We start from the raw sequence: 24,789 nt of genomic DNA, 5'->3' as shown, positions 1-24,789 counted from the left end.
TTCACTGCTATTTTTAATCTTTTTTCCTAATGCAGACATATCCTTAGATCCAACGTACTAATAGCTGATTGAGTCTTTTCTCTTTTGAATCAGGCCCATAGGAATATACAGTTACTTAAACAGAATGCAACCAAAATGACAATTTAACAAATAAATATAGCACTAGAAATTCAGTGTGCAGGGCAATAAAATATAATGTGCACTTTATGGAAAGAATAATATCATTTACCAATAAATCACTAATAATTGGAAGGGAAAAGACTTTTAATACTTTCCTACAATACCTTCACACTAACAATATATTCATTACATTTTATGATCAAGTGTCTTTGTAAGTATTGGGAAAGGCCCCACAACGGATTTGTGCTTATTTCTAAAATCAGGCACTTTGCCACAATAGACTGCGACAGTATTTCAAACAGGCACTTCAGAGAAAATCAAAGGACTCTAACTAGTGCAAATGGAGAGAGATGCAGTGCTGTCAGTTAGAGAGGGGGCCCATGCCACAAAATTCAGATCAGGATTTGATCCACATTTCTCAGTTCTCCCTCCAAAATTTGAGGTTTTTGGATAAGGGGATTCAGTTGGGCTTGTTATAAACAGAGTCCCTAATTGTGAAATACAAAGCCACAGATTTTAAGTCACCAAAGTTCATGCATTCTTATTCATATTAATCTTTTTCTTAATTATTATTTTAATAATGTGCCCAGCACCATAAAGGCTAATGCTGCCCCAAAGAGCTCACCGTTTAATATGCTGACAGAAGAGGCCCGGGGAAACCCTTAGTAAGCAGGAACCAGATTCTGCCACGGTTAGTAACCTTACTCTGTGATCAGACCTATTGGGCTAGACTCTCAGCTGATGTAAAACAGCGCTGCTCCACTGAAGTCAACGTTGCTAAGGGTGGAAGAATCTGGCTCCAAGTCTGTGTGCTCGTTCCACAGTGAAGTAAAAACGCCTAGGAGATTATAGCTAACTTGTAACAAAGGTAATAGCTAATGTTCCTCTGGCCATTTCTCTTTGGAAGGGGGAAGGGGATAGTGTGCCATAATCAAACACTAGACGAAATCACACAGAGAAGATTTTTTCAAGCAGAATAGGAGGAAGCATCATCATGTATCATAGGGCTAACTCTTAAATATAATTTACAATACAATAAAAGTTTAATTGCTCAAGACATTGCCAGGATCAGTATTTTGGAAAACAGTTTGGATACAGTGGAGGCAGCAGAAGTAAACAGGGGAAACCAGATTAAATTTTTTAAACAAACTGTAACCCCTTGGCAGAGCAACGTTCTTTATTAGAGGAAAATGTGATTCTCCACAGAATAATTATTCACTGAAAATCATGCATGAATAATGACAAAGGCAGAAAACCATCCTCAAGTAGTAGTATAGCCTCTTTCAGCCCATGGGGAAATTATCAGAACCACTCAGGGAAAACCTATTCTTGTAGAATGAGCATACCAGGTAGGGCAGATATTGCAACAGTAAATCTTCCCATCGGCCTATGCTTGGAAAGAAAAGCACTAGAAAGCTACCTCCAATGTGGTGCAGCCAGCAAACAGCTATTTTGTGAGCCCAGAACCTTAGACTCCAGCCAGAAACAAGGATGTTCCCCATCATAAGACAATAAACTATCTCCACTAAATTTTTTCTGCTGCAATTAAATTGTTAATACCTTAGGGAAAGATCCTTGCCATACTTTACACCTGTAAAGTGCAATTCACACCCACAACATGATTTTGATCTCACTTATAGAGCCAGGCAGGACATATTTTCCCCATCCCATGAATATTTTCTAGAGTTCAAAATTTCTTCCCATCTTAAGTCAGGACGAAAATTCTAAATCTCAAAAATATTCATGAACTGTTCTACTCACTTAACCAGTGTAAATCAGAAATAAGTGGAGCTGGCCCACTGTGTAAAACCTGTATAAGTGACATCACAATTAGGCCCCATATAAATCAATAAAGTCTTGGTTACAGATTTCTCAGAAAAGATTTTGATTTTAGTTACCTTTGGACTTTAATCCCCTTTCACCCCCCCCCCCCCCGCCCTCCATGTTTGCTTTCTTTGATGTTCTTGAATACTTGCTGTGCTGGCTTTAGAGAGAATACTTCACAAACTACACTTTTGTATATGAAGGTAACATTGCTATCTGTGAGCTTATTATAATCTTGATTTTCGTGAGGATTATTCTTTCCTACTTTGGAGTCTGGCTCAGCCTTTTTATTTTATCTCATTCTCTTTTTGTGGGACTTGTGGCCAATTTCCCTGCCACACCTTGTGGCAGTAATTGTGACTAAGGGACATTAGAAAACGGATGGTATTTTATTGTCCTTCTGCAGGACATGTGTGTATTCTGTTTTTTCCATTAAGTTTAATGATACATTCTTATGGTTTTCTGTAAAAATCAGTAACACGGTTTATAAAAACAAAAACCAAAAACAAAAGCCCCACTACAACCCCAAAACAGATATCAGTGCTATATATATTCAGATGCAAGTTAAATGGCCTTCAGAGACCACATATAGCAGATTCCTAAACAAGGGATGAAATCCTGGCCTCTCAGAAGTCAACAGGAGTTTTGTCATTGACTACAGTGGGGCCAGGATTCTCACAAAGATATTTAATGGATGAAACAACCGATGTGTAAGAAATAGCAGTAGGTAACATCCTACTTTCCAACAACTCCACAGCTTTTTGTGCTATTAACTGATACTAAATTATTATAGGATGTTCTTAGAACACAGCACGATAGCTGGATGCCTTGCAATACTGAAAAATACTAACACATTTTTGGAGAGCATGGTTTTCTGCCTTGTAAATTATTAAAAATAAATCAATGAGCTTATTAAATCCATCATTTAAGATTATGAAAGAAATCCGTTTAGGGAAAGGGATGCTGCTTACATTTATCTGCTCTCTGATTATCATCACCATCATCTGTCAGTAGCAGCTGAACTGGAGATGAGCATGAGAAGGTGGGATGGATCTGGCCAGCCTGCAGGTTTTGCTGGTTTTGGTGAATTCTGGGTTGTACGTCAGGCAGAAGCTTCCCCAAGGGTCACTAAAGTTTAAAAGGCCTGATTCTCACTTACACAAACCTCCCTCTACACCACTTGGATCCTAAAATGGGGGTAATTTTTATACCCTTTGTTTAACTGGGAATCTGGTCCTGCTGAGAACAGACCAGCAGGCCTAGTGGTCCAGGTACCAGGTCTTGATGCACTGCATGGAGGAACAGGGTGAGCCCTGAACAGGAAATCCACCTGGAGGGAGCAGCACTGCATTCCTTACAAGTAGAAGGAAAATAGGTTAATGAGCTGGTCACTACCCTCCAACAGACTGAGTAGGCAGGTAACAAGCTGTTAGCAAATAGCATTAACCAAACTGTTACAAAACTTCAGAAAGGTTTTATTTAAGGGACGGGTAAATATTCAAGATGATATTTTAATTTAACTGAACCTGTTCACTTGTTCTGAGTGACGGGTAGAGGAAGGGTTAAATTTTGCCTTCAGACAGACATGAATATAATCCATAATGTTCACTCAGGGTCTGATTTTGACCTCACTTACACCAGTTTTACATCACTGTAACTGCACTGATTTACATCTGTATAAGTGAGAGGAGGATCAGGTCCTGCGTGCAACACTCCACTGGGAGAATCTGCATTAGTTAATTTTGCACTTCAAACAGAAAAGCACAAGATATAATTCACAAAGAAACCACCTCCTATTGCAATGTGACTGGTAGTAATTCTCCATCATCTGCTTCCTATGCCCTATCCTACATCAACCTAAGTAACATACTGTGGACTAGGTGATTTTAGGCACAACCCTGATGTGGGCTGTGTAACTGCACCACCCCATCGAGAGGCCCTCTGGAAGCACTGTGTCCCTGAGAACCCCTCGGAGTCACAATTCCTTCCCTTCCTTCCTCATTGCTCCTAGGGTGTGGTCAATACAGGGCCAGCTCTAGGCACCAGCAAACCAAGCATGTGCTTGGGGCGGCACATTTTCAAGGGTGGCATTCCGGACATCTTTTTTTGTTCTTGTTGTTGCTTCAGGCGGCAAAAGCCTAGAGCAGGCCCTGGCAGCAGCAGCGTGTCGCGCCCTGGGGCCACTGCGGTTCGCCCCACAGGGGAACAGCGCCCGCACCAGGGCCGGGCAGGCTCCTAGCGGGGGACACTCGGGCTGGAGGGACCCTGGGCTGAGGCGCAGCCTGGGAGCCCCGCTGCTTACCCCGACCCTGCTAGTGCTGGACCGTCTGGAGGCAAGCGGGGAGCTGGCGGAGTCAGCACTGATGGAGGAGAGCCCAGCGCTGGGGCAGCAGGGGGTGTGGGTGGGGTGGGGTGAGGGGGAGAGCCCAGCACTGGGGTTGCGGGGGGGGGAGGGCGCTGCTGGGGGGCAGTGAGAGCCCAGGGCTGGGGTGGGGGGCAGCCAAAACTTTTTTTCCTTGGGGTGGCAAAAAACCTAGACCCGGCCCTGGGTCAATGCCTGCTGGCTTTTACCAGCAGCAAATTAGCACATACACCACTCTGGCTCACTGGGGTCTTGGCACTAAGCTCTGCCCATTCCCCATTCCTCCCCGACCACCAACTCCAAGGAGAGACTAAGAAGGGGTACCAGTGCTTACTTCTGTGATCCTAGCCCCAAGGTGCAGCTAGCTCATATAGGAATACTGGGGATGGGGAGAGAGACTCTTACTCCCCTCAAAGCCCGTGCAGGACAAACCATAATTTAGCCCTACCTTATTAATATGACATCAAGAATGGATCCAAGAAAAGGAAATGATTTTCTGCCTTGCACGTGAACTCTGCTTATTTAAAATTTGAATTTTAGCCACAGGAAGCAAGTTCCAAGAATCTTCTACTTGATGCGCTTTTCTGCACATATGCTGACTTGACTATCCCCATAAATATACAATGCCACCATTCTGCCAGGAAATTTTCATGCAGCATCCATGAACAATTCAACAAATCAAAAATAAAACCAGTTTATATACATATTGCTTGAGTCCTCTTTATTAATATTACCCGCTTTTGAGTAAACCCGTTTTAAATATGTCTTGTACGTAAATTCTCCAATGTTTATATAAAACAGAACTGTACCTTGAATGTATCTGCGCTGTTGGGATTAAACAGCTGGTGCTTCCCAGATCCCAGAATAATAGGACCAGAAGACTTGTTTTCTCCATAAGCGTAAAGGGACACTGTTGCTGTTGTGCCAGCTGTTTGGAAGCCCCCAGTGACTACAGTAATCTTCCAGTCTCCTTCTGCAGAGTAAAAATAAAATGGAAACACTTTTATCACAGTAACTGCTATGTGGCTGGGGAGCTGCCTACTGCAAATCATGCATGACCAAGTCCAGGGGACTGTAACTATTGTGCACCTGAGAAGCAATGGTGTTTGGAGACATGCTGGCTGAATTGCAAAATAATGTTAGCAATTCAGGTTCAGCTTGGATAAGGATCCAACAGCTCAGATGCTTATCTTGGCCTCTCCTCAAGTCTCAAAGTTTGGCTGGAAATCTCATGAGAACTGGCTGCTCTCTTGAGATTTCTGGCAATTTCCCACCTGGAGCCTCTGTGATAGATGTGGGGGGATCCTTTCCTGCAGGATTTGGATCAGAATCCTCCTGGCTGCTGTCCATAAGTTCCATAGAAACAAAAAGTATCAGAACTTTTCAAAACCTTTACAAATATTTGAATTAAGTCAAAATTATCCTCATCTTGTCTCCTTATCCCTGCCCAAATATTAGTGTGTCATGTAACCAAGCACTCTAGTTGCCAGAGGGAAAGTGTGGGATGGAGATCATCTGTGAGTGGATCTCTATGTTAAAGGAAAGGTCCACAAAAGTTTGTGAGCCACTGATATAAGGCATCCCTGATCTCTGTAAACTTTAATGCCAATTCTTCTGCAATACACTGCATACGTTATATAAATATCTGCAATCGGCTTAATACAAATCTCATTAAGAAGAGCAATTCACAAAGAGAAATTGTGCTCCTACATCTGAGAAGCAGGAATCATGAGCTCTCTGCCATTTCTTTTATTGTGGTTTTTGCCGTGTGTGTGTGTGTGTGTGTGTGTGTGCGCGTGTGCGCACGCAACAGGTTCCACCTAGTGACTTTAATTCATTTTGGAGAAAGCAAAACATTTTGGAGAAAGCAAAATAAAATCCTAGCCCACAGACTTGTTGTAGATAAACGCCATGGTATACACTGCAGTTTTATTAATAAAAAGCCTTAGGTTTGTTAATTGCCACATGAGTCAAGACTCAGGAATCAGACCAAAATGCTTTATTTTGGGCAATGGTTCTACTTCAACCTGGGGGAGGAGTTGGGATAGGGAGTGTGATCTCCTATTTTCCATGCCAGTAAGAGCTGCGTTCCCACTGAAAATGATATAGCAAATTTCTGGGGGGAATAAGGACCTCACAGGAGAGTTTCAAACACACGAGGGAAGCTAAAGACCCAGTTCCCATTGAAAGGCAATGGGTCTTGGACAGCTAACTAACTCCCCTTCGTGCCTTTGAAAAATTTTCCCCTCATGTCAATTTCTAGAGACCCACTTTCCTAGCAAAGGAACCACATTTATAGGTGGCAGGAGATACATTCACCTCCATTGGAGGAAGGATTATCCCCCAAATACTGAAGGTAGAAGAATTAAGGAGGTGAAAAGGGGGATTCTGAAGGACTCCCTACTCCAACACTCGGTGTATAAGACTATTTTTAAAAATGAAAATCTGCCTTTTCTACTTCCCAACAATGTAATTTTACTTTTCAGAAAGCCCAGGTTACTTTGGGGTCATTTGGCTGGCAAAGAAAGGAGTCTCATCACTTAAGAGATAATATGACAAATAAAGAACATTATTGACAAGATATAAAATGCAGCATGTTGTACCCTTAGTTCAAATTCTGAGTTCCAAAATTCTGTGGAAAGACACTGCAGTGCTAAATTTTAAATGTGCTAAAAAATATTGTTTTGCCTGGATTTCTATGTTGCCTCAATTATAGTGTCCCAAAAGTCTTTCCTCCTACATTCTAAAGACTGCTCATCATGTTAGTATGATGTTAATACAGAACTTTCTCCTAAAATCTCTTTGGTGGTGTGGGATTGTTGTGCTTGGGTTTGCGGGGGGGGTGGGGGGGGAAGAGAAGGAGGAGGGGCAGTTATGATCCTCAATTTGTGTCCTTAAGGCAGGCAATGCAGTCTTGGAGTATCATTATTAGTCCTCTCAAGTCTGGACATTCTGCCTAAATTTGGGAAACGCAGGGGAGACATCCCTAAAGAAACCTTTTACAAGTAGAAATGGGCCTAAGCGGTGAAGTTCAGATGTGCCTCCTGAGCTGAAACTCTCGAAAGATGGGGATATCTGGATTCAGGTTTAAATTTGGACTGTTATGCAGTACGGGGCCATCACTAAAGTCCAAATCCTAATCTCAACCAGGTGTGAATTTTCCCAGAGGCATGCTGGGGGTCTTGGTTTGCACCCATCTTGCTTACACTGAAAGTTTTGAAATGTGATTTGTTGTTTGGTATAAGAAGAGATGCAGAAGTAAAAGGAGTGTGTGGCAGTGGAGGAGACGGTAATAAAAACATACAAGGAGAATGATACAGTGAAGTGTATGTATGGGATAAGGAACTCAAGAATTTCTAATCCCCACCTGGAAGCAAGTGCCCTAACCACTGGGATGGGCTATAAAATCAGTCAGTTTCTCTCTCAATATGTCCTGTTGGCGTTGTTACATTGTGTATAAATAATTGAGCATCCAATAGAACAGAGAGAGACTGACTCTGTAGCCCAGTATAACTTGGGATGTTGGAGTCCTGGTTCAAGTCCCTGCTCTGAATCAAGAACTTAAACCTGGGCCTTCCAAGCCTCAGGTAAGTACTCTAACCACTGGGCTAATGGCATTCTAGGATTGGCTCATTTCTCATATAGCCTACAACTGAGGATATATTCATCAAAGCCAATAGGTATCCACAAAACATTTCAGTTTCAACAGAAAAAAAAAAGGGTACTCAGCTTTTTATCAACCAGCTCTACTGGCCAGCAAGATGGTGCTTCATTCTGATTCTGGATCAGGATCAAGAGGCTAAACTCAGAGTGCTCTTTTCAGGCCCAAGCCTGTAATGTCCACTGAAAATAAGTGAACTGACTACATCATGAGCTTAGAACCCCACTCCCCATCATTTTTCTAGACTTAAGTGGCCATTTCTATATGCAGTAATTTTATTGCACAGTCAGACACACTTGGCTGAATTGATACAATGTAGTGTCCAGTTCTGTGGACGCAGGAAGAACTAGACAGAGTTCCTTCTAAAACTGACTAAAGGCTAGGAACTGGATTGGTGGAACTATGGCAGTACTAACAAGCAAACCCCAGTACAGAGCCTGGTAACTGCATAGAAAATGTTCTTTCTGAGAAAAGCAATAAAAGGACTAAGGCAAAAGTAGTTGTTATTCAAAATAAAATTTATACAAGTAAAATATGGATTTGAATATAATTTGTATAATAGATACAAATTTTATAATTAACCATTTGCCTTAGGGACACCACTTGAAAAGAGGTACTTGGGTCTCAGTGGGTATCTTGATTACTACAGTGAATTATGAACACATTTTAAAACTTTCTCCTGACATCTTCTAAATTGTTGCTCAAGCTACAGCATAAAGTATTCCTTACAGCCAGGGGGGAAAGTTGTGTGTTATTCAGATATATACAACGTAATTGAATCAGGACAGAAAAGTCAATCTGAACAAACAAGAAATTGCAGGTAGAATTGGAAAATGGAGAACTAATGGAAAGAGCTAATTATACATGGCCTTGGGTGACAAAAGCCACAGAGCCATGATGGAAAGATTAACTGAAGAAAGTAAAATTAAGATGGATTGTCATTAATTACTAGGCAAATTATAAATGCCCAGATAACCAGTGAAAGACCCCAAAATTATTGGCATTAAAAATGATAGAATAAGGAAAAGAATTTTCAAATAGCACCATTGAAGTGATTTATCATTTAAATCAAAATGAAGAGTTCAGGGCTTACTGCAATAATCTAATTGTGTATTTTAATTAAAATTTTAAAAGCAAATAAATAGGCAAAAAATGTGCAAGGCAGGTAGTTCTGAAACAGAGATACTCTTGATTAGACTACAGAAAGCAGCAGCAGGATTTACCATTTGCTTCATCTTGCATTTTCAGCTGATGATTTATTTGCAGTTCTGCCAAAAATAAAATATGAAGTGCAGTTAATAATAGACCTGGCTGGTTACATTAAGAAAAGGTGAAGGGAAAGATAAGTGTGATATTAACCCTTGGGCTCCTGCATAAGCAAATCCTCCCTCTCTCACCTCCTAATTAATATAATATAATATAATTAATAAACACACACATATATAAAAACTTGCCTTGGGAAATGGAACTATGGAAGCTGCAAAAGGGTTAAGGTTAAATTTTAAGTATAAATTCAGCACGAAGATGCTGAGCAAACCACACAAATTATTGATTTCATCTCCATAGTGTAACAATAACCCTTACCTTCAGGGTAGAGCTCGATTTCTGAGTGAATTATTCCCTGGGACATAAATGGAAGCCACCTGAGCATAAGCAAGCAAATAAGAAAGAAGATTGGAATCAATTTGTTCTTCATTGCATGTAACTGAATGATCGGAGGATTATTTTGAATGTTAAACATGTGTAGTAGCAGGGGAATTGTCTCTTGAGCAGGTGCAGTATAGTTTGATACATAGTACAAATTCAGGCCTCGATCCTACAAAGGGACTGTGCAGGTTTAAGAGCTCTTGCTGACATAAACTGTACCTTTGCAGGATTGGGGCCTAAAGACAACATTCAAGATAGCAGAGAACTGGTGTGGAAAAAATAAGATCCAGCCTCAACCGTAACAGCTGAATCAAAATCAAAGGTGTCTTATTTTAAAGAGGATTTGGATAAGGACTGCCTTCCCCATAACTCTAGCCTAGTTACCCCTCAAAGAGATAGTTATTTTTATTTAAAGGTAAACTCTCAGTCCTTGGGCCAGAAGTGCCTACAGTATTTGTTCCATTTGAAGAAGAAGCCAGCTTATAGAAAGCCCCATGACATGACACCCCAGGATGGGAGTATCCACAGAGATAGTTGGTGCATAGAAGTTAGAGAAAACGAGCTGGAATTAGCTTACTTTACTTATCCGTAATCAGGGGATGACAGAGGGCCATTAGGCTACTCTCATATACAACCACTTTACACTGGTGCACAGCATTGGGTCTGTTTCTCATTTTCATTAATGGCTGTAACAATCAGGGTCCAGACAGCCCAAGGGGAGAACAGAAGGTTTAAACCCCCCAAATGAGCAGTTGAACCAACTGATTGCAGACTGTATTATTCTACTATAAGCATATTGAGTAAGGCCTTTCATGCAAGCCTAGAATATTCTGAACTTGATGGTCATTCTGAGATATGTATACTTATCTGTGGTTATGAATCTATGTATTTATGCATATAGAAACTGTGCTCATAACCTGTACTACAATTTCAACTACATATCACAGCCTGGAGGGCACCTTCCAAGACAGGGATTTATACGACACCGGCTCCAAGCAACAACCCACTGTCTATCCAGGAAAAGACAATGGAGTTAATGGAGACATCCTGGCTCTCAGGTAAGAGGGAATTTCTTCACTCTGAATAAATATGAGTCATCATGGACTGAGAGGAAAAAAAAAGTAGACACAAGCCTGCTTGTAAAAGGCTTTTTCCAAGGTTTTCTGACAGTCACTTGGCAAGTGCTGTCCATGAACTCCTGGATTCTATTACAGCTACGGGTGGGTATGCTGGGAAACTCTTCAAAGGCAATAGATAACTTGTATTAGAAAAGGGTTTCATCTTTGTGTTTCTTTTCTGTGTCACTTGTATATGTTTGTTCTCCCTTACTATTTCATCTTTGAATCTGTGGCTTTTCTATTACTTAAGCCTTTTGTTTAGCTTTACCCCAAACAGGTCTCTCACGTGCAAACTGTGTGGAGTGTGTGTGCCAAAGTAAACTGGTGTCTGGGGGGCTGGGTTCATGCCTTGAGGGGGCGATGAACCAGAGGGCATTTGTCCAAGTGTCTGGTAATTAAGAACTTTGGAAGGATGGATTTGGGAAGGCCTGTGACTGAAAGCATGTTGGTGTCACCCTGAAAGGAGTAACTAGGTTGGTGAGAGCCAGGATGAGATCTTGGGTCTGAACCACAGCGGCACAGCACCAAGGCATCTAAGTACAGGGCAGGCAGTGACAGAGAGGTCAAGTGGGATGGACTCTTCCTCCACTGGCCTGCATTCCTCCACTGTTCCAGCCTCAGAGCTGCAGTCACCTCTGCCACTGTGTAACCCATGCCTGCTTGGTGTGGCACTCTGTCTCCCTCTAGTGGCAGCTAGACCAGCTAGAGACTGATTAACCTGCTAGATTTTGGCTAAGAGACCGGTGTCTTCTAGCTCAGTGGTTTTCAAACATTTTTTCTGGGGACCCAGTTGAAGAAAATTGTTGATGCCTGCGACCCAATGGAGCTGGGGAGGAGGGGTTTGGGGTGTGGGGGTGAGGGCTGCAGTGTGGGGCCAGGAATGAGGGGTTCAGGGTGTGGGAGGGGGCTCTGAGCTGGGGCAGGGGGTTGGGGTGCAGGAGGGGGTCAGGGTTCTGGGCTGGGAGTGCAGGCTCTGGGGTGGAGCTGGGGATGAGGGGTTTGGGGTGCAGGAAGGGGTTCTGGGTTTGGGGGGCTCAGGACTGGGGCAGGGAATTGGGGCACGGACTTACCTCCGGTGACTCCCAATCAGCAGCGCATCCGGGGTGCAGAGGCAGGCTTCCCACCTGTCCTGGCACCGTGGACCGTGCTGTACCCTCGAAGGTCTGGCTCCTAGCGGAGGCACACAAGTGGCTCCTAGGCAGAGGTGCACAAGTGGCTCTGCGCGACTCTCGCCGGCAGGCACTGTCCCCGCAGCTCCCATTGGCCGGGAACATGCGGAGCCGGCGCTCAGAGCAGGGGCAGCACGCGGAGCCCCATGGCCCCCCTACCTAGAAGCCGGACCCGCTGCTGGCTGCTTCGGGGGTGCAGCGCAGTGTCAGAAAAGGTAGGCACTAGCCTGCCTTAGCTGGGCAGCACTGCCGACAGAACTTTTAACGTCCCGGTCGGCGGTGCTGACCAGAGCAAGGTGACCCAGCGCCTTACATGCCGCAACCCAATAGTGGGTTGCGACCCTTGGTTTGAAAAACACTGTTCTAGCTCATGCTAAAGAGGCTCATTCATTGAGCCCCAGAGATCCCAGGTTTAATCCCGGCTACCGACAAGTCATCGGTGTTACAACTATACTCCCAAATGGGGGGAGGTGAGATTTAGTAGTGGTATCTACAAAGTTGCAGGTGCATACCCCTCCCAACTCATGTCAAATCTCCCTGGAGTGTCAGTGTAGAGGAAGCCCCTCTGATGCTCAGCTGTGAGGTATGCAGGATGCCTGCACTCTCTGCAGGGGTTCTCCTCCTCCCACATTCTGACAACAGATCTGTCATACTTCTGCTACCTATCAGGCAGTATATGCCTGCTTGGTGTGTGCAAAACAATCTTTGCCTCATAGGAAACAAAAATGATTCAGCTGAAGGCACAAGAGAAAATGTTCAATTTCTCAAATTTCTCTACCCGCCAGAAAATCAGAACTGCATCTGGGTGTCTCATCCTATCTGTTTCCAAGCACCACATGTGAATTTCACACCAAGGAATAGCATGAAACTGACAAAGAAAAGGAGTGAGGTCTGCAACAACAGGAATAGATGCTGAGAATAACCAGAAATGATTAACAGTGGCACCTGAGGGAAAAGGTCAATTAATCCCCTGATAAATAGCCAGCTCTTTATTTTCAGAAAACAGGAGCTTTGTTTTAAAAGGGGAGAATATAACCATTTTCTAAAGATGTGTTTTATGCCTTGCTGACTAAAAACAGAGAACATTAAACACTGATCCATTTATGTGTTGCTTTTCTGGTTTTCACATTCTGATTTCCTCTCTCTTTTCTGGTTTCAGAGTGGTAGCCGTGTTAGTCTGTATCAGCAAAAACAAGGAGTCCCTGTGGCACCTTAGGGGCTAACAAATTTATTTGGGCATAAGCTTTCATGGGCTAATAACAGACTTAAAAGTGGCAATTCTTCAACAAAAAAACTTCAAAAACAGACTCCAATGAGAAACTACAGAACCGGAATTAATTTGTGAACTGGACACCATCAAATTAGGCCTGAATAAAGACTGGGAGTGGATGGGTCATTACAAAAAGTAATTTTCCCTCTGATATTCACCCCTTCTTGTCAATTGTTGAGAATAGGCCACTTCCACCTAAATTGAATTGACCTCCTTAGCACTGACAGCCCCACTTGGTAAGACAACTCCCATCTTTTCACGTGCTGTAAAATACCTATACTGCTTACTGTATTTTTCACTCCATGCATCTGATGAAGTGTGTTTTAGCCCACGAACGCTTATGACCAAATACATTTGTTAGTCTCTAAGGTGCCCCAAGGATTCCTTGTTGTTTTTTCTCTTTTCTGGATTATCCTTAGAGGACCTTTTTCCTTCCACATTGTAAGGCTATTGCAATCTCCACATGAGAGCCACTTCATTAATCAGTAGTTATGGACTGCTGTACAGTGAGGCTGCTGGGGCTTGATCCTGTATGGTTCTGAGCTTCCTGGCCCTGATCAGAAAAGCATTGGGCATGTGCGTAACATCAGGTACATACATAGTTCCACAGATCAGGGCCAGAGAGCAGGTACCTTGGTACCTTCCCACCAGCTCACTAACAGGCCCAATCCCAGGAGGTGCCGAGCACCTTCAACTACACCTTGAAAGCAGCACTTAGCATTTCATAACACCAGATCCCATGAACCTTAATACATTAACTAACTGACCTTCTAGTTTTCAGTGCTACAGCACACACTGGGCTGTTGGCTTATTTATGCTGCTCTCCCATTAAAACCAGGTTATACAGATATATTGTGTAATCCTAAATGCTGAAAACATGTTGTTGTATAATTTTAAAAACCCAAAACAGAAACAACATTTTAATTGACATCCATGAGAATGGCTGGATTTTGCCTGTGAAAAAATCAAAAGTCAGGATTCTATTAAGTCAGAAAAAATGTTGACATTTACCAGATTATGGGGGAGGTATAGCTCAGTGGTTTGAGCATTGGCCTGCTAAACTTAGGGTTGTGAGTTCAATCCTTGAGAGGACCACTTAGGGATCTGGGGCAAAATTGGTCCTGCTAGTGAAGGCAGGGGGCTGGACTCAATGACTCTTTGGGGTCCCTTCCAGTTCTATGAGATAGGTATATCTCCATATATATATATATATTAACTGAGAGAATTAAGGAATATGGTATCTGAACCGGGGGGGAATCAAGTCTTCCAGTATAAAATGAAAATAAAGCCATGAGGCAGTGAAGATAAAGCATATCAGAAGCATGTCTGAGGAACAAAGCATTTTCCTTCCTTGAGAAGTGCATCGTATTGCAGCTTCTTTGGCCAATAAAGAAGCCATCCCTTGGTGATCCTGCTGCCCTATTTTAAACTCTCGTCAGTAGCAGTGTTCTTTTTATAGCAGCCGCAAAAGGCAGGAATGATATAAATTCTCTTTCCTTTTCACCTTTACAGCCTCTGCTGCTGAATATTTTCTGCTGACCAGCCTCCTAGGTGCTAATTATCACAGAATGAATACACCGAAGTGCCCTGTCATGCATGAAGTCTGAGCCATGTGACCCACTGGAGGACGGATTTGATACTGAGCTGATCTTTCTTGCTTGAGGTAGGCAGCTGGCCTCATTTCTCTATAGAACCTTCTGTCTGATTAATGTCAGAGTGTTGTTTGTATATTGATGAAACACCAACTAGTATGTGCCCAAACCTGCATCCCTTATTCACATGAGAAATCCCTACTCTTGTCAGTATTAATAAAAATAATTATAATAATTTATAGGGTTGCCTTAATCTCAAAACATTTTACAAAAGTGAGTGAATATTTTTATTTCTATTTTAAAGATAGTGAACCTGAGGCATAAAGAATTTCAGCAAGTTGCCCAAATTTACACCAAATCAACAATAGATCTGGTAATACAAACTAGGTCTCCTGACCCCGAATCCAGAGACCTGTCCACTGGGGAACATTACCTCCTATCAATCCACTAATTTCAATGGGTCTACTCACATCAAGTTATTCACATTTATGAGAATTTGCAGTGTAAGTATTATCGTATGGGCCTGAGCAGGTTTTTGGTTTCCACAGCTCTTCTTTTCTTGTTACGCTATGCTGGCGTAACCCCTGCTTGATTGGGGGGGGGGGGAGTGAGGGGGGGAGGTTATACTGATTTAATAGCTTAAATTAGGTAACCACCAGAAAACTTTCCCCTTTTTGGCATCTCAGTCATCTCTTCAGCAAGAACAAATGCTACTTCTGGATTGTGCTCCTTGTGAATGTCCCATGGAGAATTAGGCTTTAATTTAAAAACCTGTTTGTATAATTTATCTTTGCTTCTTCTATGGGAAATTCTCACCCACCATCTTAGAGCATTGCTCCACATGGGACACAGGTTGGGATTGCACAAGCCAATCATATAACATTATGAAGTACGGAGTTAGCCTTTGGCACACACTACCTGGCAATCACTAAATTAAGCAATCAATCCTGGAGTGATAAGTAATATGAGTTTATCTGGCTGGTCCTGGAAAAACCAAACTGAGCATATTTATTGGCTAAATGTTTCACATGGGTATCATCCAAAGGGTATGTAGCCTTAAAGGATTATTTGGGAAGACAACGCTGGTTTAAAAACAAAAGGGCTGTAGTGTAAATACTACCTCTCACAGTTGAAAATATATTCAGCGTCCTTCCCAGCTTTTCTGATGATTACTTTCTCACAGTACCAGTACTGCGCCTTGTTACTGGCCTCGCAGTGCAATAGCACCTTCTGCAGTTTTCCAAGAGTTACAGCTTCCATTTCAAACATATCCACCTAGAAGACAACAGTGCAGACACCATTTTATAACAGCAGTAAGAAAAGCTAAAAGCTGCTCAGTATTTTAAGGGCATTGATCCAACTCTCATTACAGCCAAGGAAAAGATTCCCATTGGATATAATGGGAGTCAGATTGTTCCCAACGGGGTAGCTTCAAAGCCCATCGAAGTTATCCAGTGTCTTTCCATTGACTCAATGGATTTTGGATCAGGTAATAAGTGGACAAGCTAAAAATCTGAATGTAATAATAATGGCAAAAACCTCATGTAAATTACCTTCCCCAAAAGTAGTGCAAAATTCTTCAGTACTGATCCAGTACACCTTACAATAATGCTTGAGCAGTGTTTGGGGTGATTACTTTACAATACTGTAACATTATTTTCTTAGTAAGGGACATATTTGCTTCATGTGGGGTTCCCCCCGCCATTTAAATGTCATTATACTGAAAAAGCTGAAATCTGGCATGCCACTTTGTTCTGCTTATCCATTTAGACTTGTGCAAAAGTTTGATGAAGATTGCTTTAATGGAGGCATGCAGCTGATCAGGTGACAGATTCAGGTTGGCCTAGTTTTGACCTCATGAAGAGTATACAGTTCACTGTGCAAATTCTCTCTCTAAGTTTAACAGAAAAACTCAAAGGGAAGAGATGAAAAGTATAAATTTATTACACACACAGAGAGAGATCCAAAAAAACCTACGCTAAAAGCATGTTAAGGTCGTAAAGTCAAGCACTCTAAAGATAGGAAATGCCAGAATTAGGGGTGTCCATGTAACCTTAGTTCAGCCCCCTTGTGCATATGCATTATGAGACATTCTTTAATTATATGACCACATACTATATTTTCCACAGGACCCCCTGCTTCATTCAGTGAACAGGATGGACAGTGCTCACTGAATGGGTAACTATCCAATATTTCTTTTTATCCTTCTCATTCTGTGTGGGCCCCCCCCCCCCCCCCCCCCCCCGCTTTATTTACTGCACAACAACCAAACCTTGCACCGAATACAGAATTGTTCATTTCCTTGTGGGTTTTTCTGCGATGCAGTCATTGCAGCATCTCAGTTCTTTACAAAGATTAATGAACTGGTGTTCACAATACCCTGGTGAGGTGAGGTGAAGTGGTATTATTATCCCATTTCATGATGAAGTTGAAGCACAGAGATTAAAGCCAAAATTGTCAAAAATGTCATCTAATTTTGGGTGCTCAATTTGAGAAGCTTAGGGCCAGATCTTTCAGAGAACTCAGCATTTTATACCACTTTACATGTTCAGAGCAGAGCTCCCATTAACCTCAGTTCCAGCTATCAGTGCTCAACAAGTTAGTAAATCAGAGCTGAAGCATCTCAAGTTGAGTACCTAGAAAATGAGGAACACAGTGGCCACCTGTGAAAGTCTGGTTTAAGTGACTTTCCCAGCATCATGTTAGGAACTCTGTGGCAAAGACAGGGATAGAATCCAGTTCTCCAGGGCAGTATTCAACTGCCTGAACCAGCAGATGATACTTTCTTTTCCTGCAGTCCCCTGCCTCATTCACTACACACTTTCCAGCTTCTGTAACAAATGAGGTGAAGAATAGAATCTCCTCACTCTTAGCCGTTTTGTATAAATAATATAATACAGGACACTCTCATCAGCCTACCCAAAAGAGGTCTCTCAGGCAACTTTATGTCCTGAATTTCAACTCCTTTGTGCAGTACTTTATATCTAATGCATTACTAATGGGGCAGATTTATATTCTATGCTGTTAAATTGGCACAGATCCACCTGCAGTTTCTCAATGTATCAGGGATGTTCTACTGTGCTGAATAATTTAGCATTTATATACGCTTTGCATTTTATAAGTATTCCTCAAATATGTCAATATAACCTGTGAGGTTAGTAAGCATTCATTTCCCCCCATTTTACAGATGGAGAAACTGAGACACAGTGGAGGCCAAGTGACTTGCCAAGGGCACTCAGAAAGTCAGCGTATGTCAACACTGAAATAAAACACCTGCAGCGGGCCCATGTCTGCTTGCTTGGGATGCGAGGCTATAAAATTACAGCATAGTCATTTGAGCTCGGGCTGGAATCCAGACTCTGGGCCTACACGAGCCCAAACAGCTACACTACAATTTTATAGCCTTGCAATCTGAGCCTCACAAGCCCGAGTCAGCTGACATGGGCCAGCCACTGGTGTTTTATTGCGGTGTAGACATATCCTCAGTGACAGGACCAGAATTAGAACTCAGTAATTTCTGAAATTCGGTCTCTTGCTCAGTCCACTAAACCACGCTGCAGAATGCAGCTTGTGTATTTTACTTATGGTAAGGCTCTGAGGTACATGAAAGACAAATTAGATAGTTTCATTTACACCTGGATTGCATTCATCAGTATCAAAATGCTTTACAAAACTGCCATGTGTTAGAAGAAATAGACAGCAAATGTTCCTACTGAGATTTGAAGCCATGAAACAATTTTTGTGCACTCATTTGTGTCCAATTTTGATCTCTTATGCTTTGACTGAAAATGTCTGTATTTTCCCTTGTGGCTTTTCTCTTCATCTTGATTTTTTTTCTTTCTTTTTCTATTCTTTTATTCTCCTTAATGTTGCCCCCTCCCCAACTTCCCATTTTTCACTCTTGTTCCATTATTCATTTCTGGTTTACTATGTCCTGTTTTTTCCTCACCTTATATTATCATCTCCCAGAAATGGCAAGCACCAAATGTACTGTATTATATCTATGAAAATCTTTAATAAAAGAGTAGCTAAATAAACTGAAGTGTGTCTGTATCCTAGATTTCGATTAGTTCCCCTCAAAACCAATTTTAAGCATGTATAAAGGCTACTTTAAACATGTCTCTGTGAATATGCAAACTTCCTTGCTCAAACTTACCATTCCTCTCTGAAATTTCACTGGCATATCAGATTTATGCAGAAGTCTTAGACCAGAGTCTCCTCTCTTTCCATAGATACATAGGTAGATCGGAGAGTCTGTTTCAGCTTGCTCCAGATGGCCAGTGTAAACATAAATGTGGTATCTCACAACTTGCAAAACCGAGAAAGGAAAACACGAGTTAGTTATTCATACAGAGAGATCACAATTCATATGTGGTCAACCTTCAGTCATAATGAAGACACCACCACAAATCTGTCTTGCACACATTTGCAGAGATTATATTTTCAAGAACTAAATTTAAGTGTTTTTTGCGATTATTAATAATACCTTTATGAATATACTGCTCGTGAAAGATAACACAGCTAACCTGAATCCAGTACATCTAAGTGTGTACTTCCGAAGTATACACGTACTTGGATAAATGGGTTTTCCTGCTTCTTCTACTGGGAGTTCACATATAATATCTCCAGCTCCACGGCTTCTTGACAACCACTTGTTTGCTGGAAAATGCAGAGTCCTCCTGCTCTTTACATGGTGCAGTGTCACCTAGGGAAGAAGCAGTAGCAACAACCATGATGCAATGCAGTTTCTCCAGTTCTGCAGAGGCTAGTACTGAAGAGATACATTTTACTTTTCTAATTTTGTTACTATTTTACCAATATGCCTCTACCTGGAACTAGAAAGACCATCTTTAGAGAGAATCTTTATGCTCACTCATTCCTTGGTATCTCTGCTGTAACTGCTAACATCTATTCTTTTTATCTGCTAAGAGTTCTCAAAATATGTCTTATTTTGGTGTGAGCAAACACGTGAATTAAATTTGCCTTCTTACCTTACTAAACATAACTGGTTCTGATTTTTGTTTACAGATAAATTCCATGGAAAACTGCCTTCTGAACTGTAGAATGAAAACATTCTGAAAAATGAGCAGTGAGACTAGGTTTTTGGAAAGGGAAGTGGGTCTGTTACAGGACCATTTCCAAATGGAAATGGGCTGAAACCAAATTCCTGAATCTAAATCCCTCTGAACTCTGGTGGGGGAAAGCACGTGTTTTCATAGATTCTAAGAAATCTATGTGTTGAAACTGGTGGATCCAGATCCAAATTCTGTAGCTGGTTCCTGCTTCTATAATGGAACAAACCAAACCCCTGCATCCAAACACATTTACATCTTCCCCAATTTAAGATAGTTCAGGATCCAAATTTTGAGCTATTTGCTACTGAGTGCTATGGTAATAACGGTCTTGTTTGTTGCTTCATGTTATTAGAGGAGCTTTTTTTTCCTTTCCTTCTTAGGGATGGTTATTATTGGTCTTCGATTATAGCAGCACATACTACAGTTTTCCCTTCCTCAACCTTCATTAGCAGCAAACATTTAGTGCCAAAACCATTCTGTCTCTACACTCGTGATGCTGTTTGAAATATGGTATTCTGAGAAGAAGCTTTATGATTAAAATTATGAAATTAGATATTTGCACTCAAATTCTAAAAGCACATTTTAGAGGGGGAGAAAAGACTCCTTTAAATTGCTTCCCCATTAAAGTGGACATGTATTTTACTTAAAATAATAGTCATTTAAAAGAGAGAGCATTTGGGTTCCAACATGAAACACTTTTGCAGCAGTGATTTTTAATCACTAATTGAATTTACAGGACCAGCTCAAATGATTATTGGCACAGCTCCCCTTGCTGATTCAGAGCAACAACAAATGTTAGCTGCATTGACAAAAAAACACAACTTTCAAGTTAATTGGTTTCCTTAAGTGAAGGGAATTCTTTGAAATCCCAGAGTTGCTCTATGAAGTTTGGACTAACATATTAAAGAAATGTGCTGTAACCAACAGGTTGGAAAATAGATTTCCTGAAATTGTTTGACCAAAACTGAAACATTTAAACTTCTATTTGGGTTTGATATTCCTAAACTTCAGGCCTCTGAGCTAATGTCAAAAATCTGTTACTGCCATGTAGTTCTGGTTTTAGGATTCAGGCCTTGTAAGATGAAATGACAGAATAAAAAGGCAGGCACGTGTGTTTCCATACACATAGGTTAGGCAGGGCTGCCCGGGGTGGTGGAGGGGTTCAAGTAGGGCAATTTGCCCCAGGCCCCTGGACCCGGAGGGGCCCCTACAAGAATATAGTATTCTATAATATTGCAACTTTCTTATGGAAGGGGCCCCCGAAATTGCTTTACCCCCAGGCTCCCTGAATCCTCTGGGTGGCCCTAAGGTTAGGAGACAAAGCACAGGTACTTGGTCTGGAGTTCTGAAAGGAATATTACATGATAGGTCTGTTATAGTATGAATTTATTCTACCAAGTGTTATTCAGCAAAATAGAGTAGAATTAGGTCACTTAGTAGCTCTGAAATATGTTGTTCCAAGCATGGATATTATTGTGTGCAAGGATATGACTGGCCTATTCATAGCCAAACTTCGGTCTTTTTCTCCTCATGCAGTTGTCCATGGTGTAGCTGAAATTCTGTGACCTTCCACGGCCAGCTTCTAGAGGTAATATAAGAGCAATCTACAGCAAACTGAAAAATACTGTTCCATTTTTTAGGATGCAAAATTTGACAGAGTATCAGTACTCCAAAATTAGCACCTAGGTACCACAGTGATTGTCACATTAGAAATAAAAAATGCTAACAATGCCAAGTTTGGGGGAGTTTGAATCCAAAGTTTTGGCTCTGATCCATCCCTTTTATAAACTTGACAGTGATAATACATTTATGTAAATGCTTTGGTGGCATGTATTTTGGGATTATACAATCTGTCACTAATTTCACCCTCTCTGAATGCCCTGGTTAAGTGCAAAATTAGGTTTTTTCCCCCAGAATCCCATAGTCAAAGAATTTCTCATTGGCCCTGGGAAGTAACTACTCACATACGCTAGGATGTACAGTATATACCATGATCAAAGGACTCTGTGGTTACACACAAGTAAAAATGTGCCAAAAAAGTTGAACCAGAGATAAAATCTCAAGTTTTCATTGTTATTGCAAATAAAACATTCCACCATGTAGCCTTGACATTCAGTAAGGTCTTTCATTGCAGGTATGCATGTCAACTAGTCTTTAGCTGTCTTATGTTAAGATTCATTTAACCCTGTGGTTTTCAACCTGGGGTCTGTGGACCCGTGGGGGTCTGCAGAGTAGGTCTAAGATTTCCAAAGGGGTCTACAGCTTCATTTGAATTTTTTTAGGGATCCACAAATGAAAAAAGATTGAAAAGCACTGATTTAACCAAAACCAACCAAGTTGGGGGTCAGTGATGAGCTGAGTGAATCCCAAACTGTCACCACACCCCAGAAAATGCCCTGTGTCAAGTTTCTTATAGCTAATAAATTATTAATATATTTTATAATGCATTTGGATACTTTAATGAATAATATAGGCCCATTTGGTGAGCACAAGGGATTACGTTTATCCAGTCAAACTGGTGCAGCAGTAGCTTCATGGACAGAGCTCAGAATGTGTTCGCTTCCTGAATCTGACACAGACTTGTCTAGTGACCTTGGTAAAGTTTCTTAAGCCACTTTCTGCCTCAGTTATCATCTGTAAAATGATACTTACTCTTCTCTATAAAGTGACTTGAGTTGAAAAGTGCTAAATAAGTATTAATTATTATTTTAATGATCACCTACCATCCCATTCAGTTTTTCCACTATTTACTATAAAATCACAAAGCAATGAATTAAAGCACTAATTATGCTGAAGACTGATCAGCAAATTTACCATAAAAATCTTAAGAAAATAGGAATGTCCATACTGGGTCAGACCAAAGGTCCATCCAGCCCAGTATCTTGTCTGCCAACAGTGGCCAATGCCAGGTGCCCCAGAGGGAGTGAACCTAACAGGTAATGATCAAGCGATCTCTCTCCTGCCATCCATCTCCACCCTCTGACAAACAGAGGCTAGGGACACCATTCCTTACCCGTCCTGGCTAATAGCCATTAATGGACTTAACCTCTATGAATTTATCTTGTTCTCTTTTAAACCCTGTTATAGTCCTAGCCTTCACAACCTCCTCAGACAAGGAATTCCACAGATTGGCTGTGTGCTGTGTGAAGAAGAACTTCCTTTTATTTGTTTTAAACCTGCTGCCCATTCATTTCATTTGGTGGCCCCTAGTTCTTATATTATGGGAACAAGTAAATAACTTTTCCTTATTCACTTTCTCCACACCACTCATGATTTTATATACCTCTATTAGATCCCCCCTTAGTCCCCTCTTTTCCAAGCTGAAAAATCCTAGCCTCTTTAATCAATCCTCATATGAGACCCGTTCCAAACGCCTAAGCATTTTCATTGCCCTTCTCTGAACCTTTTCTAATGCCCAGTATATCTTTTTTGAGATGAGGAGACCACATCTGTATGCAGTATTCAGTCTTACCTTTTCTAACTTCCATTCTGGGTGTTCACTTGTTCCATCGTGTCCTATTCTTATCTTATAGAATTCTCCAATATACTTTATTTCAACCTGAATTTAAACACAAAACAGCACATGTCAATAAGGATCAAGCATTGAAGCTCTACACTTCAGGCTTGCTTGGCTTGTGATGTGAAGGTTAGAGGCTGTTTAACCAAAGCCCACATTGGAGAACTGACCCGGCAGTTGATTCAAGATTAGAAGGCAGCCTTACATAATTCTACTTGCCCACACATATGGGGTGAGAAGCTGTTTGACAGTAAGAGTGGGCATGTGTATTTTGTGCCCAGGCTGCTATCTTTTCATGATAGTTTTGCAAAAAAACCCAACCCTCTAAATATTTCCTTTCCTGTGTCTTAGCTTATTGCAAGTGAAAGAAAAGAATAATGTACTTTTCACCATTTGTGCTGTGTTTACACTTTTTGCCATTCATTCAGCTTGGCCGAGGGCCACGTTTTTGAAAAAAAAATAGGCATAAAGTCACATGCACAACTGTAATTCTTTCCCAATTTCCCTGAGAAAGTGAAATACCTGTGTGTACAAAGATAGGCACGCAACAATTCATTCCTGTTGTCAGGCAAACCTTGGACTGCCCCTTTTCAAAATCCAGCCCTGAAAATAGGCTATTCAGTTTCTCTTCGGCTTAGGCTCCAATATAATTAGATGGGTTCCTCCTTAGCCCCAATGGAACCAGGATGCTGGCACAGAAAATTAGCAATATTTTTGAGATGGTTCCAACTGGTAGGTTGGAGAAAAAAAGGATGGCCAAAGCTGAACGGTGAGTGATACAAAAAAAAATCTGACCATTAAAAGATAGATTAGAAATTACAGCTGAGCTGGAAGAGGGATGGTTTACATCAGAAGTACATTCTGGAAAAGTAAAAGAGTGGCATATAATAAAGTTGAATAACAATAGGCATGCCATCAAAAGTGAAAACTGAAACAGACTGCATCAATGTGAGATGCTTAAAAGCAAAAACAGATGAACTACTGTGCCTGGCAATGGAAGAGGACACTGATGTAATTGGCATTATTAACATATGAGAGCATGTCAAAAACTCAAGGGGATCTAGTAATATCTGGCTAGGTAGGACAGATTAGCTGGTAGAAGTGGGAGATGAGTACTATATCTAAAAGAGCCTATTGAATCTAAGAGCCTGATTCTCCTCTCACTTATACCAATCTAAATCAGGACTGACTCCATCAAAGATAGCAGAGCAATCTTGGTGTAAAACTAACGTGACAAGAGAATCGGGCTAATAATTTCTGAGCAGACAGGACTATACAATAGAATCTGAATACAAATCCCAAATCATATGAATACAAATGTACCATCAACCTCCTGTTGAGGAAAAAGGTTTTGAGTACACAACAGTAAAGGAGATCAAAGAGAAAACTCAGGCCCCACTCCGGCATTGAGATCTCCTAGAGTGGAACCCTGCA

The 24,789-nt window shown here is 41.4% G+C and overlaps 1 protein-coding gene across 1 annotated transcript in view; it reads right to left on the bottom strand.

Annotated features, from left to right (window-relative positions):
* RP1 (RP1 axonemal microtubule associated) overlaps positions 1–24,789 on the bottom strand; it is a 297,670-nt gene that overhangs the window by 161,708 nt on the left and 111,173 nt on the right. Inside the window, exons 20-26 of the mRNA XM_065585560.1 lie at positions 23,311–23,397; positions 19,336–19,468; positions 18,920–19,071; positions 15,884–16,038; positions 9,552–9,610; positions 9,191–9,235; positions 5,116–5,279 (exon numbers count right to left, since the gene is read on the bottom strand). Of these exons, the coding sequence (XP_065441632.1) occupies positions 5,116–5,279; positions 9,191–9,235; positions 9,552–9,610; positions 15,884–16,038; positions 18,920–19,071; positions 19,336–19,468; positions 23,311–23,397 (795 nt within the window). The remainder of the gene's footprint in view (positions 1–5,115; positions 5,280–9,190; positions 9,236–9,551; positions 9,611–15,883; positions 16,039–18,919; positions 19,072–19,335; positions 19,469–23,310; positions 23,398–24,789) is intronic.

This window comes from Chrysemys picta, chromosome 2, assembly GCF_011386835.1.
Source record: "Chrysemys picta bellii isolate R12L10 chromosome 2, ASM1138683v2, whole genome shotgun sequence".
NCBI lineage: Eukaryota > Metazoa > Chordata > Testudines > Emydidae > Chrysemys > Chrysemys picta.
Note: the sequence above shows the minus strand (reverse complement) of the source record. Positions and strands in the feature narration are given on the sequence as shown.